Source organism: Leptopilina heterotoma, unplaced genomic scaffold (genome assembly GCF_015476425.1).
Source record: "Leptopilina heterotoma isolate Lh14 unplaced genomic scaffold, ASM1547642v1 Lhet_1, whole genome shotgun sequence".
Classification (NCBI taxonomy): domain Eukaryota; kingdom Metazoa; phylum Arthropoda; class Insecta; order Hymenoptera; family Figitidae; genus Leptopilina; species Leptopilina heterotoma.
The window spans coordinates 1,779,698-1,795,581 of record NW_025110812.1 but is presented as its reverse complement, the minus strand read 5'-3'; the positions used below and the strand labels follow the sequence as shown (position 1 = coordinate 1,795,581).

Below are 15,884 nucleotides of genomic sequence, written 5' to 3'. Positions count from 1 at the left end.
TCAAAAATGCAGACAGATCGTAAAATTTTTTAGTAACAAAAAGAGAAAAAAGCAAAAAATTATTTTACAAAAGAACAGAGAGAAAAAATTATATCTCAATTTTTTTAATTTTGAAGGTAAACTATAATTTTTTTTTATTATTGATAATTAAAAATATTGTATATTAGAAGTTTTCTTCACAATTCAATTTTCAAAAAAATAAGTAGATTTAATTGCCAAAAAAAGAAAAATTTTAAATTATCAAAATGTATAAAGTTTTTGAAGTTAATAGAATATTTTTGTTTGTCGTAAAAATTTGAATTTAGAGAAAAATTATTGTATTTGATTTTTTATTTTACCTTTGCAAGAATAAGTTGAAGGGCTTGTTCAACGAATCGTTTGCCTGGACAAATTCGACGCCCGGCTCCAAAAGGTGTGACAAGAAGTGGCGAATGTGGAGTTGGTGGGTTTATCCACCTTTCTGGAATGCACTTATTCGCCTCTTTAAAGTTACTGTCATTTAAACCCGCAATCCATGTGTGCAAAACCACCACTGTCTAAAATTAAAATAAAAAATAAAATACAAAAATCAGACAACTAAATAATAATTTAATTAAATTATGATTTATATTATTATTTATTTTATTAAATAATATATATGATTTATTTATTATCACAAAGAACAACGTTCGAGCATAATATTCAATTCAATTACAAAAACCAAAAAAAATTTTTTTGGTCCTTACCCCTACTTTTTTCAGAATATTGACGTGATAGGCGATTTTAAGAAGCGGGATCGTGTTCAGAGGATAAAAATACATTGGAAACCACAACCATACCAAAAATACCAGTAAAAAATTTTTATTTTTGTCTTTACCCTCACTTTTTTCAAAATACTGACGTGATAGGCAATTTTAAGAAGCGGGATCGTGTTCAGAGGATAAAAATATATAGAAAACGATTCCCATATCGAAAATAAGGAAAAACAATTTTTTTTGTATTTACCCCCACCAAATTCAAAATTCTTCATTTTTTGGTCTTGCGCTAAAGGGCCTTGAAGTGAACGTTTCAAGAGTTTAATTTAAGACCTCTTGCAAGTCTTTAGCACCTCAGGTTAAAGAAGAAAATTGACTTAAAAATCTCAAAAAAGTCAAAACACGTCTTTTTGGGTCATTACCCCCACTTTTTTCAAAATCCTCACGTGTTAGGTAATTTTAAGCCACAAGATCGTGTTCAGAAATACAAAAATTCATTGTAAACCACTCCAATGTCAAAAATAACCAAAACAATTATTTTTTTAGTATTTACCCCCACTTTTTTCAAAAATCCTCTATTTTTTACTCTTGTGTGCGTATAGATCCAATTATTTTTTTAGTAAACACTAATTTAATATTCTAATAAACAATCATACAAACTGAATGGAAAAAAATTATTTAAATAAAATATTAAAATAACAGAAAAAAATTGTTCTTTTCTGTTAATTTTTAAAAAACTAAATAATAAATTGTTTTCAATTTGGGTAAATAATATTTTCTCATGAGAGGATGAGAATGTAAAAAACAGAAATTAAATAAAGTATAAGTAAATAAAAACAAGTAGAATAAATAAAAAACACGGAAGTTATATAATATCCATTTAAAAAATTTCAATCAAGTTCATGGAAAATTTAAATAAAAAAAAATATCGTCAGCTTAATTATAATATAAAAATGTGAAGTTTTATTTTTAAATAAATAAAAGAAAGAAACTTACTCCGGCTTGAAGACTATATCCATCAAGTTCAGCAGGTTCGTCGAGTATTCTTGCAAGACAAGGAGCCGTTGGAAGAAGTCTAAAAATAAAAGAAAAAAATTAATTTTTTTAAAATCTTTTGAAAATTTTCATTTTAAACGAACATCTCGAATATTTAATATACGAATATAATTTAAACTGATACATTTAATATTTCAGGTCCATAGACAAAATATACAATTTTTTAAAATTTAAACTAGTTTTCAAGTTGGCCATGGTTTGCTAGATTTTAACCATGGTCAAAATATTGGTATTTTGTGAGTTTAAAATATTTTTTGACAATGGTCACAGTTCGCCAGATTTTCATCTGTTTTTTCTTCATTAAAATAATTGTCAAAAGTTTTTAGAAAAAAAACTTATTAATCAGAACTAATTTAGCAAAAATAAAAAAAATTTTATAAAAAAAAAGTGGAACATTATAAATGAAATTTATTACAAAATGATTATGCGATAATATTTTCATAATAGACGTGTGTGTCATTCAATGAGAAAATGTTAATGGGATATATTATTTCTCTTCTTGTCAGTGGAACGAGGAAGGAAAGAAAATCAAAATCAGGTTTGGTTCATTATGAAATCGACGAAGGGTCGTAATCGTCAACAGAGAGTCCAGAATAACCAGGAATTCCCAAGACCGGGTCACTCTCGATTTCTCAGAATCTACTCAGAATAATGTCCAAATGATGAATGAATGAAGACAAAAAAACGTACAAATTAAAAAAATAAAAAAATAACTCAAAACCTCAAGTCATTGAACCTGCAAAAAAAAAAAAGAAAAGAAAAAGGAAGTAATAAAAATGCTATTTTCAGTTCTTTGAACTCGGAATTCATTTTTAAAAGTTTCTTCAACTTTTAACTTTTGATTTATTTCTCCTTTTTTGAATATTTTTTTTTATCTTTTTTTTCCTCAATTTTTATCTGCAATTTTTTTCACTTCTTTCTTTTTTATCTTTTAATCGTCCATTAAAAGTTACATGTATGAAAAAAAAGTAAATAAATGACTCTTATTTTAATGTATTGAAATTTTTTTTTACGAAGTGTTTAATTTATTATTGAATTAATTTCTATTTAATAATGTTTAATTGATTAATTAACACTATTTAATTAATAGATAATAATTAAAAAATATTTAACATATTATTTACTGTAATCAAAATTGAATTTATAAATTAATTAATAATATTTAACTAATTATTAATTAATTATAAATTTATTATGGCTTATTAATATTATATATATGCGATAAATATTATTCATTAATTATCAATTAATTAATAAATATTAAATTATTAAATTATTAATCAATTCTAAACATTAAAATATAATTTTTTAATTATTATATTTAATTACATAACAAATTTTAACATTTCTTGAAATCTAATGTAAGAAAAAAATTATTTTCAAAATTTTTTTATAATAAATATATTTTTTCTCTATAATTATTTAAAAGAAAAAATTTTAAATGTATTTTTTCTTGTCCTAATGAATAAAAAATTGATTTTTATATATCTTTAAAAAACTTAAAATGTAAGAAAAAATTTTTTTAAAAATTTTTTTATAATGAAAATATTTTTTTTCTAATTATTTAAATGAAAAAAAATTTTAAATATATTGAATATGTTTTTTTTCTTGCCCTAATGAAAGAAAAATTGATTTTTATAAATATCTTCAAAAGATTTTATTTGCTAGAGAAAGAGACAGGGAGAGAGAGTACGGAGGAGAAATAGAGAGAGACAGAGAGAGAGACACAGAGAGCAAAGAAAGAGAATATAATCTCTAATTCTCTCGGAACATTGTAAAAATCGAATTCTGGTTCTTGCATCTTTATGAAATTCACCATCAGCAACGAGACCACCAGCAATGCTCAAGGTCAACTTGCTAACCATTGGAAATCTTTCGTCTCTCCATTCCGCGGACAATAATATTCCAGCCGGATAAGTGAGCTTGAGGGTCCAGGAGAGCGAGAGAGAAAAAGAGAGACTTTATATAGATCCTGATGGGTACTTTATTGAAATCTTACGAAACAATTTTTTCAAACGAAAATTAATCGATTTTTATGGGAGGACGAAAAAAAAATTTTTTTTTTTAACAATAATAACAGCAATAACAAAACAATACCAACAATAATAATTGCAACAATGGTAATAAGAATAACAAAAACAATGATAGTTTCAACAATATCAAAAATAATATTAACAAAAACAATGATAGTTTCAACAATATCAAAAATAATAATAATAAAAACAATGATAGTTTCAACAATAACAAAAATAATAATAACAACAATAATAGCAAAAAACATTTATAAAATAAGAATAACAACAAAAATATAAACAATAATAATTAATAACATTACTATTGTTATTATTGTTATTTATATTTGTTCAAAAAACATTTTTTAAATTAAAATAATGCCCGACTAAGTAACGCATTTTTTAAAATTTGGATTTTGTAGGTTTTTGAATATTTCTGACTCGATGGTTTCATAAATTTTGACACATATTAGAAATTAAAAACTTCAAATATGTAATTAAAAAAAATTCCATTATAAACTTTTTGAGAAAAATTAGTTCTACAGAATTTTTTAGTACCTAAAATTATGAAAAATTCAAATTTTCAAAGATTTTAATTTGAAATTCATTTTTAAATCAATATTTATTAGAAAATTCTACGAGAATTGAATATTATTTAACTACAAAAATAAATATTTTATTAAATAATCGAATGTTTATATATTAAAATTGAATTTTCACAAGGAATTTTGTCAGCAAATTTTTAAATAATAATTGAATTCTCTTGACAAATTTTTCAAATTCTAATAAAATTTGTAAGAACAATTATTGCATTTTTCGAGAAACTTGATGAAAATTGTATTAAAAATAATTAAAATTATGCAAAGTATTTTATTAAAAATTTTTTAAAATAATTGAATTTCGAAGAAAAATTTTATTATTTATAAAGGTAATTCAAATTTTGACGAGAAGTTTTGTAAATTTTTAAACATAATTGAATTTCTGCCAAGAATTTTATTAAAATTATTTAAAAAAAAAATTGAATTGTTACGCAAAGAATTTCATTAAAAGATTTTTAAGAATTATTACATTTTTTTAAAGAATTCCATTAAAATTGTATTAAAAAAAAATTGAAATTCAGCATTGAGTTTTATTATTTATGAAAATAATTGAAATTTTGACAAGAATTTTATTAAAATTTTTGTAAATAATTGAATTTCTGCAATTATTTGTAATTGCTTTAAAATTTAATTTGCTTTAGTGTTTTTAACTAAAATTCTTCTAAAAAAATCCATTATTTTTATTAATCAATATAAAATATAAAAAATATTTTTAAACATTAAAAAAATGTAACTAATTTCAGAAGAATTTTAGTTATTAAAATTTTTTTAAAATCTAGGTTTTTCAAATTTCTAACTAAATTCATTTAAAATAGATATTTTAAAAAATTTTAAATTAAAACCTTTTGAAGTTTATCTACTTATGAAAATTGGAAACGCAACTCTTTTAAAATTAAATTAATTTTGAAATATTTAAGTGAAATTAAATTTCAAGAATAAAAGCACAATAACTTTAAAAAAACAACAATTTTCTAGGATTTCGATCAAAATTCCCTAGTTGCGTGGCAACCTTAAAAATATATAAAATATAAATATATAAAAATAAATTTTTAGATTTTGAAATTGTGACCATAGTAAAAATATAAAAATTTTCAGATTAAAATTATTTTTCCCGTTGGCCATGATTTGCTAGAATTTTAGCACTGGTCAAAATATGAATATTTTGAGGCTTTAAAATTTTTTTATCGTTAACTATATGATTTAATTGTTTTTCAATGTTTCAGGGAAAAATTTGATTAACTTCTAAAATGATAAACGCTTTATAATGTTAATAAAACGATGAAATAGTCAATCACTCCAAGTCAGGATTCATAATGTTATATAATGTTTAATGTTATTAGGTTATTAGCTTTATAATGTTATTGGGTAAAATATTTTACACACGTAAGATCTTATTTAAATAAATAATTAAAAATTTTAAGAAAAGAAAAATATAAATATGATTACAACATTGAACTTCAAGCACCATTGGATTCTGACCGCGGCACTATAGTGTATATTCATTTGAAATTACTCTGCATTTTCATATATATATATATACATAATGTATTAAATAACATTTCGAGAAATTATGCATTCGAGTAGACGAAAATTTCTGTCACATAAGAGTTATGTTTCCAAATTTCCAGAGAACGTCTTTCAAAGATAATTTAGATCGAGAGAAATAATATTCTTAAATAAAACATATTTTAGGAATTAAAAGTATTTCTTATTTTGCAGAATTTATAGTTTTACAAAGAATTGAATATGTACGTACTTTTTCAAGAAACCTATTTTTTCACGCGGTTCTTTTTCTCAATGTACGAATTTCGAAGCAGAATCCTAAAGAGATATAATATATGTATTAGAACAGTGTAAAATAATGCATTTTTTTCTCTTGACAAGTGGGTTTAGATTTATATATACATATATATAAAATAAAGCGAATTCTGTGAATGATGAAGCATCCGAGATCTCTGGTGAAATACCGATTGACTTGATAAGCACGATTCAACTTGATAAGCAGGTATGTCATGATGAGACTACAGAGAGAAAGATAAGAAAAATGAGATTACTAACATGAGACCACACAAAGGGCTTTGAGGATCTCTCGAAAAAATGCAGAAAAATAGAAAAAAAAGAATAGTATAATAGAAAGGAATTAAATGGAAGTGAAATTTTAACTAGAATTCGAAAATTTCATCGCTATATTGAATCCGCTATTTAGAATTTTTAAATTTTAAAAATCTGGTTTCAGATTTGTAATCAGACCCCAAGAACCCTTGAGTGCCTTTTGAGTAAAAATCTTGAAATAATTCTAACTTTATTTTGAAAAATCGACCGCCATCTTGCATCCGCCATTTTGTATATTTAAGAAATAGATTCACTGAAAAAAAATATTCCTAATTTAAGAATATTTTTGGGGTGCATATTAAATTGGATTTTTCAACTAAAGAGATACTTTTTCGATCCATGTGGTCTTTCAGATTTTCACTATATCATTTTCATAATCAGCGCATAAAAATACGTAAGTATTCCATGTTTCATTAAAATCGGTTGGGGGGTACAATTCGTCGGGGCACCTAAATTTTTTCTTTTATAATATTTGTTTTGTGAAAAACTAAAGAACTTGAAGTTACTCAACAAACCTGAAAGCTTCAGTGATGCAGGCTCTTAAATATTTCGCGGTACGAAGATCATCAACGGATAGATCGCAGCCAGGAGGAGCCAAAACTGCTACTTCTTCGTAAAGTTTTTTCTGAACCTCCGGATAACTACCGATCATGTGAAGCAGAAATACCAGAGTGTTACCTAACTGCGAATAGAAACATTTTTATTCCATTATATTTATACAAACTGTCTCACAAAAAATAAATCAAAATAATAAATTCTTTCCAATGTTTTATGAAATCCGGAATTAAAATTCAAATTAGATGATTTTCACATATTTGATTTTAAGTTACAGATAATTAAATGTGTAAATTAAATGTGAAAATCAATTAAATAAAGAAGCTGAATAAGTAAAATCAAGTAACAATATGAAGTGATTTTATGTTTAGACTTTTTGCGATTTAAAATTTTTCTACTATAAGTGATGATTTCCCATTAAATTATCTGCACAGTAAGAAATAAAGAAATTGTTATATTTACGGTGTGAATTCCAGCGGCGATGAAATCAATTATGGCTGCCTTCTTATCCCGGATGTCGAGGTTTTTCTCTCGCATGATGGATTTATAAACAGCTTCGATGCATTCGTCGTGAGCATCTTGTCCTTGTACCCGTGACGTTTCCTCAACCAATTCTGAAATAATGCTGTACAAAAAATGAAATTCTTTTTAATTACGTAGAGAGAGAGAGAAATTTACATATTTTTGGAAAAATTAGTAACATTTTTTTTTGCAATTAATTAATGCATAGTTTAAATTATATATAATATAAATTTTAAAACCACCCTTCCTTTAGTCTTCAATTAAAGTTGAAGTAATTTTTTAAATTTCGACTGCTTTCAATGTTTGAAGCGAAAGTAGACTGAATCATCTGGGATACCTCGAATTAATGAAAATTCAATAAAATTAATGAAATTTTAAAAATCCAGTTTAGTGCAAGTGACAAGATCTGATGTGTAACACTAAGAGATTCTGTCCATAACCTAACAGCGTAGTTTGGAGTATTTATAGGTAACAAGAAAAGTTTCTTCATAAAGAAGAGCTGAACACCCTCAAGGCTATCTTTGTGGTTTACGCCCCAAATCTGGACTCCGTAGAGTAAGACGCTAAGAGCCTGGGTATCAAAGAGTTTTTGGTAAGTATTCCAAGTATCTGCTCCCAATTTATGAATGGTTTTTAAAATTCCACCGACAACGGATTTAGCCGAAATTATTGCCTCATCCGTAGCCAGGGCGAAGGAGCCAGAATTAGTAAATACAATATAAATGTAATCAGTTGATTAAGTATATTGAGTTAAACAATTTTCTTGATCCATTCCAATCTGGTTATAGAAAGGGATCAAGTACTCAAACTCTTTTATTGAAAGTAATTTTAATTAACTCTTTTATTGATGATATACTTGAGACTATTGATCATCGGATAGTAACCATAATTATCTTTTTTGACTTTAGCAAGGCTTTTGACATGGTTCCGCGCAACCTATTGTGGTTTATCTTTCGGATTGTCTAGTACTGTTTTAAGATGGTTTGCTTCTTATTTTTCTGGTAGAAGTCAATCGGTTATTGGACCTAATGGTGAAAGGTCTCAGTTGGGTAATATTGGAACGGGTGTACCACAGGGTTCTGTGTTGGGTCCTTTACTATTTTTATATTATTTACTAATGATTTGAGGTGTGTTCTGAAGCACCTCAAGTATATTTTATGTTGAAGATCTTCAGATCTACAACAACATTCAGTATCATAATGATTTTGATGAAAATTTATCATTAGGTGAAAAAGATGTCAAAGCAGTTCCTGGAATCTGAATAGATTGAATTTAAATAAAAGTCCCCCAGTTAAGATCAACTGGAACAAAAGAAGAGGATGAAAATTTTGAAAGAAAACTGAAAGACGGAGTATGAAAAGGCAAGTCGTAGTTACTATTCCCATTAAAGAAATGTGAACCTCGTCTATTCCCTGAATGAGATGGGATAATGAAGAAGAATTTTCCTGACAAGAATCCAACTTGTTTTCTGAACTAAGAGATTCCTAATCTCGAATATCCTTGTTTGATTGTCAACTAGACTTACTTGTATATAGCTTCTTCGCTTTGTATCAGTTGTTTGTACGCAGTGGTTGGTAGCAGCTTCCACAGTGGCAAACCATAATTGGCATCTCTCGAGGCAATGAAGTGCGATCTCACAGCTTCCGCCAACCTCGATGTCAATGAACATGGACCTGGCTTTAGAAAACCGAGATGACGTCCCAATATCAGTGTACACGTACCTTGAATCAAAAATACAATTTTCCGTCTAATTTTTACGAATTTTATTTACGAAAATTTTTAGTTATTAAGAAATCAAAATATAACTAAATTATAAATTCCAGGAACACAATGGATTTTCAAAAAATTGACCATTGACTTCTATTGCGAAATCCTAAAAACTGAAAATAGAGTGAAGAAAAAAATTGTGAACCTACTTTCAAGACCCATTCTGTAGGCAATTTCCTCAAATCCATGAATTGTTGAACCAGTTCTTCGACTTCGGATGAGATCAATGAATTCATTGGTGACATTGTTGAGGGCCGGAAAGAATCCAAGGACAGTATTGGCTCCCATTAGTTCCGGTGTCAGGGCAGATCTCAACTTGTGCCATGTTTCTCCTTGCCTAGATTTTCATTCAATTCCAGAATATCAGTGACATTATTGTCACGACTCCGCCTCTTCTCTTTAAAATAAAAAAAAGACACCGCTACTGAGGCACCTTTGAAATCTTGTCAATTTAACTAACTACGAATATTTTTTTTTTTCTATCAATTTATCCTCTCGTTTTTTACATCCAAATATAGCACATTTTGAATTTCTTACTTCTATAACTTAAAATTTATAAGTAATGATAATAAAAAGTGAATAAGAAATAAAATATCGTAATCAAATTATGAGAATATTTTTTAGTTAAAACAATTTATGTAGAATTTTTTCCTGTAGAATTTATTTCCGTAGAAACGCGTAGGAACAGAAAAATGGCAAATTCTATCTAACTATCTATTTGTTAATTAATATTGTTTATAACAATTTAAATAAGTTACTTTTTACAACAAAATGGACATATATTCTTGAAATGAACTTAAATTAAAAACAAAATGTGGAAAAAAAAACATTTTTTCGTGGAGAGGAATCAAAGTTATCTATTTGTTAATTAATATTGTTTATAACAATTTAATTAAATTATTTTATGTTTTATTAATTGTTTGGTGGTCAATTTGGACTAATTTGAACTGATTTAGATCATGTGCAGTAACGGATTAAGAAAGTAAACGCCCTCTTTTAAAAAATTGTATTAATGTATTAACTTTGATTAAAACAAAAATTATAAACAATTAAAAACTCAAAAATCGGCCTCGAGGGATGTCTTAAGAATTTATTCCTCTTTAATTTAAAACAAAGAACACTCAAATCGGTTAAAAATTGTAGGCTGTAGACATTTTTTAACAGTAAATGGATTGAAACTTTTATTATTCGGGGTTTTTCGGGGTCGCTGATTACGAATCCGATGTTCGTTTATCAAAATTCAAAATGGCGGATCCCATATGGCGGACGAAATTAAAAAATTGATCGAATTCGCTTGAAACTTGTTACTCGGGGGTTTTCGGGGTCGCTGATTACGAATCCGATGTCCGTTTTTCAAAATTCAAAATGGCGGATCCAATATGGCGGATGGAATTTAAAAATTGTCCGGATTCGCTTAAAACTCGTTACTCGGGGGTTTTTGGGGTCGCTGATTATGAATCCGATGTTAGTTTTTCAAAATTAAAAATGGCGGATCTAATATGGCGGACGAAATTAAAAAATTGATCGAATTCGCTTGAAACTCGTCACTCGGGGGTTTTTAGGGTCGCAGATTACGAATTCGATGTTCGTTTTACAAAATTCAAAATGGCGGATCCAATATTGCGAACAAAATTTAAAATTTGTTTGGATTTGTGTAAATCTCAAAAATTTCGTTGACACCGAAAACAAGGTCACTGATTACTAATCCGATGTTCGTTTTCCACTGGACAACAATAAAAATAGTTTAAAACCTTAATATTTATATATTTTGACTATATCTTTGCCATTTTTCCGTTTCCACGCGGAGAATTAATAAAATCTATTAAATGTGAGTCGCCTAGCGTAGAGTTGTGTAGATTTTTTTTGTATTATTTATTCGCTTAGAATCACTACCACTCTATAATTTTAAACTAATTTTTAATTAATTGATAATAAAAAAAGTACATCCGAGAGTATTTGAAAATTTGACTAAAGCATATATATATACATACAATTTTGGTCATTTTATTTAGTCAATTTAATTTTTTTTGCAAGGGATATCTCTCTTTTTTTTGACAAGAATATAAATTGGCTCTTTCGTAATGTATATACATAGATATATAATGTATATATATATGTGTGTTAAGCGACCTGAGAGGAGAAATTTAAGGACTGATTTTGCGGCTTGTGGTTACTCACCTTGACGTGGCCTCAAACTTGATCCTATGTTACTTAATTGTGCACGAAAAAAAGGAGATTACGTATATCCATAATATAGATATATTACTTACTCATTGACGAGTCCAAGGTTTGTATAACGATCTTGACGTGAATTTCGATAATGAGAGATGATCTCTTGGGGGGGACGCAGTGGATATTTTGAGCCGCGTTTGATGATTGTTTCGATGTCTTGTCGTGAGAAGACAGAGATAATTGGATGATTCCATAGCCCCTCCTCCTTACACAATGGCCCATAGCGTCGATTCAGATCTACTCTTGATTCAGGTAATTAAACAATGATAAAATACATTAATCTCTCATTATAAATTTTTTTTACACCACCTCTTGCAATATGCTTTAAGAAAAATTCAATTTACATTTTTTTTTTGTCATATTCAAAAAATAATCTCGGGGTGAAAAGTTAATTTTTTTTTTTTTTTTTTAATGAAAATTGCTAAACTTTATATGTAATTTAAAAAATTTTTAAAACCTCAGAATTATACCGATCAAAGTCAAGTTCGACAAGTGGAAATTTTATAAATTAAAAAATTCCAAAAAAAATTAACCACTTTGAAGATCATAAAAATAATAGGTATGTTTAAAAATAAAAAATTTTTAAATCGTCTATTTGTGAAATCGTATACAATGTTGAAAATAAAAAAAAATTATGTTTTAATTTGTTTTCTCTCTGTTTTTAAATCAAATTAATTGACCAGTGACCGATTAAGGAAATGCACTAAAAAAAGAAGCTCATTATAACATTCATTAAATAACTTTACAGATTATCTAATTATGACAACATGTATTACTAAGTGATAAGTTTTTTAAAAAAAAAACGCATAAATATATTATCAACTATCGTTATTTTTTCATTTACAAGCAAACAAATTATACAATTATAATAATAATTCATTATTTTACTTCATAATATCGTATAATTTAAACATAATTATCAGTCGTTTCTCATCAAAATTTCAATGTCAAGAAAAAAAATATCAAATTTTTTCGTGAAATGTAAACATGTAAAATATGGTTTTCAAATTACTGTTTTAATTGTTTCTGAAAAATCACTTATACACATTCCGTTTATATGCATTTTTAATGACCTTATTTATGTGTTTACATTTTTATCTAAAATATTCAAAAAAATCATCAAATATTTATGGATTTTCCAAATTATTTTCCATTTAGAAATAGAATTGTTATCTTAATTAACAAATTTCGAAAATAACTTTCATTTTAATATCTCGAAAATATTTTTTTTAATCAAATAGGTTTTTATTTAAGTCAATTGAATTTTATGTTTGAACCAATAATTTCAGATGAAGACTTAAAAAATTTGTTATCAACAATATTCGATTTCTTTAGAAACATAAAAAAAATTATATTTATAATTATTCTTCGGATATTTGAGTAGATTTTTTTTATTCTAAATAATTAGTTTTAAAAAAAGTTGATATTAATTATAATTTTAGTTATATGTAAATTTGGAGAATTCCTACCTTTGTAAGCGTCGTGAATTTTATTCATATCGTAATATCCAAAACAGGAGTAAATCCACATTGTCCCATAAAATGGCAATGGATATGGTCCGGGGACATTTTTCGCCGTTCTACGTCTTCTAGGTTGCGTTGAATTTGATGAAACTTCTTGAAAAGAAAAAGAAAGGAACAAAATTGAAATAAAAAATGTTAAATTGTTATTAAAATGTTATGTTATTTAAATGTTCATAAAATAATAAAATTAAAAATTAATGGAAACAAATTATATAAAATTATTTCTCTGACAAGCTATAAATTTATTTTGTAGAACAAAAATTAACATATTCGTAAAAAAAAATTAATTATATTCTTTTTATCTCAACACAATTTAATTATTTTTGCAAAAAATAATTAAGAACAATTTAATCAGATCTAAAGCAAAAAAAATAAAATAAAATAAAAACATCTTATTTAATTATAATATAAAAATAAAATACAAAAAAGTACTGCGGTTGATAAATTTCTTTTAAATATCAAGAGCGACAAAAAGTACATAATTTGTTTTTTTTTTTGCGCATACTTTAGTAATTATAATCAAAATCCTAAAATCTGCAAAGTTTCACTGAAAATTTATGATTTCTGCTTTTTTAGAATTGCCCACCAGAGGTTGGAATTTTAATATTTATGATCCCACTTTCCAGCAGAATGTATTCAAGATGATCTACTATATATATTTCGTTCAAGAAAAAAAAATTTTTTTCACATATATAGTTAAAATCCCAATTGTTTTTTTTTTTTTTTTTAATTTCTACTAAAAAAAATTAAATAAATATTCTTAAAAAAAATTATTTATTACAATAAAAAATATTCTCTGACAACAATTAAAAATAGAAATAGAAATAAAAATAAAACTAAAAAAAGAAATAATAATAATAATATATTAATAATATAAATAATATAATAATTTACTTATTTATTTAAAGTCGACGGTCTTGCAAAATAAAAAAAGCCTTAATAATAATTAATAAAAATAAAATTAAACTTGAAAGATTCTCAACTTTCTCTCATTAAATATCGATTGTAATCCGGAAATTAATAATTTTCAATGTCCTAATGTTTATTATGCGTAATTTCTCAGTCGATAAAGATTATTATAATTCATCAGTTTTTTTCACCTTATCGATTCTCGAACTTCTTTGAAACTTTTATCATTAATAGCAGTTATCATTTTTTTTCCAATCATCGTTATTTTTAGAAAGTAAAATTTCCATTATATAGAAATAAAAGAAAATCTAGAAGAACATAAAAGTATACTATTTTTTTCTCCAATTATTGCAGTTTTGACAAAAAAAAAATATTTTCTAGATTTTTAAATGAGAAAATTTTTATTTACTTTTTTTTAAGAAATTAAAAAAATTATATTAATTAATTAATAATATATTAATAATTAATTATTAATCAAATCAAAAAAATTTGTTATTAGAGAAATAAATATAATAAATATCAAATAATAGATAAATAAGAAAATAATTAATAATAAATAATAAATATAATACAAGAAAATAATAAAAATAAATACTGCTGCAATTGAACAGTAGTGAATAATAAATTTAATCAAATAAAAATAGAAATAACAAAATAAGTAATAAGTGTAAAACAAATAATAACAAATAATATGTAAAACAAATAAAAAAAAATAATTTGTAAAACAAATAATGAATAAATATATTTATTTATTATTAGTTTTATATTTATTAATTAATGTGTTGTTCTTCAAAAACCTGTTAGTTTTATGCGTGCAGTAAAACTTCTCCCCACCATCGCGCTTCTTTTACGCATCACTAGCGCCTACACTATTTGACCCAGAATGCCAAAATTTGGTATAAATTTGTATATACATATATGGATAAGAGAAAAATTATAGTGAAGGTGATTCTACGACAAGTAATACTTTAAAGCGTTATCTAATTTTAAAGAAATAAAAAAAAGAACTCTCTTGAGAATTTTAGAATTTAAATGCGCCATAATAAGCTTGCCATTCTTATTTCATTCTTGTGCGCCCACACTATTTTAGAAGTGAGCTAAAATTTGTTACATTTGTCAGGTGTATTTTCGGAATTCTCAAAAAAGTGAAAAAAAAAATTAAGAATTATTTAAATATGTACTATCGAAAAATTTGTAGGTATTATCAAAATTATTTCCAATCTTTTTTTTATAAAATTTTCACAGCAGTTAAACTAACCTTTTCTCTTTATACAACTCAACGTAAAAATTAAAAATCCAAGTTAAATTCATAAAAAATAATTTGAAAATAATTTGTCAAAAATATTAATTCTAAGGATATTAAATATCATTTCTATAAATTTATGAGATTTTTCTAAAAGTAGATTCGATTCAACAGAGATTAATCTCATTCGATATAGATTGCATAAAATCAGTTGATAATTTTTTCAACACTATGAAAAAAATAGGTCAAATTTGAACAAAACTTTAACGTAACTTAACAGCCTCTAAGGGGGCCGTTAGCTTAAATAACCTTGAATTCTTGACCTGTTGGTCAACAATAGGTCACATTTGACCTAAACTTTGACGTAAAATAACGGTTAAATGAAAAAAAAATTGAAAAACCTTAGGTCAAAAAATAGGTCAAAGTTGACCTAAACTTTGACGTTTTTTAAAGTTTTTTTTTTAAGTAAAGAAGGCAAAATTTGATGTACACTTTGACGTAACTTAACAGCTACCTACGGGGCCTTAGGTTAATAACCTTGAAAAAACTTGACCTATAGGTAATAAATAAGTCAAATTTGACGTAAGCTTTGACGTAATAACGTAAAAGCCCCTAGGGGG

The 15,884-nt window shown here is 25.6% G+C and overlaps 1 protein-coding gene across 2 annotated transcripts in view; it reads right to left on the bottom strand.

Moving 5' to 3' along the window:
- LOC122513022 (ecdysone 20-monooxygenase) overlaps nt 1-15,884 on the bottom strand; it is a 33,926-nt gene that overhangs the window by 637 nt on the left and 17,405 nt on the right. Inside the window, exons 3-10 of one of the 2 annotated variants that reach the window (XM_043629258.1) lie at nt 13,059-13,202; nt 11,628-11,826; nt 9,507-9,694; nt 9,116-9,311; nt 7,531-7,693; nt 7,029-7,195; nt 1,731-1,809; nt 339-536 (exon numbers count right to left, since the gene is read on the bottom strand). In XM_043629258.1, coding sequence (XP_043485193.1) covers nt 339-536; nt 1,731-1,809; nt 7,029-7,195; nt 7,531-7,693; nt 9,116-9,311; nt 9,507-9,694; nt 11,628-11,826; nt 13,059-13,202 — 1,334 coding nt within the window. Of the gene's footprint in view, nt 1-338; nt 537-1,730; nt 1,810-7,028; nt 7,196-7,530; nt 7,694-9,115; nt 9,312-9,506; nt 9,695-11,627; nt 11,827-13,058; nt 13,206-15,884 lie in introns of both variants that reach the window. The other variant, XM_043629252.1, reaches the window with a different exon arrangement.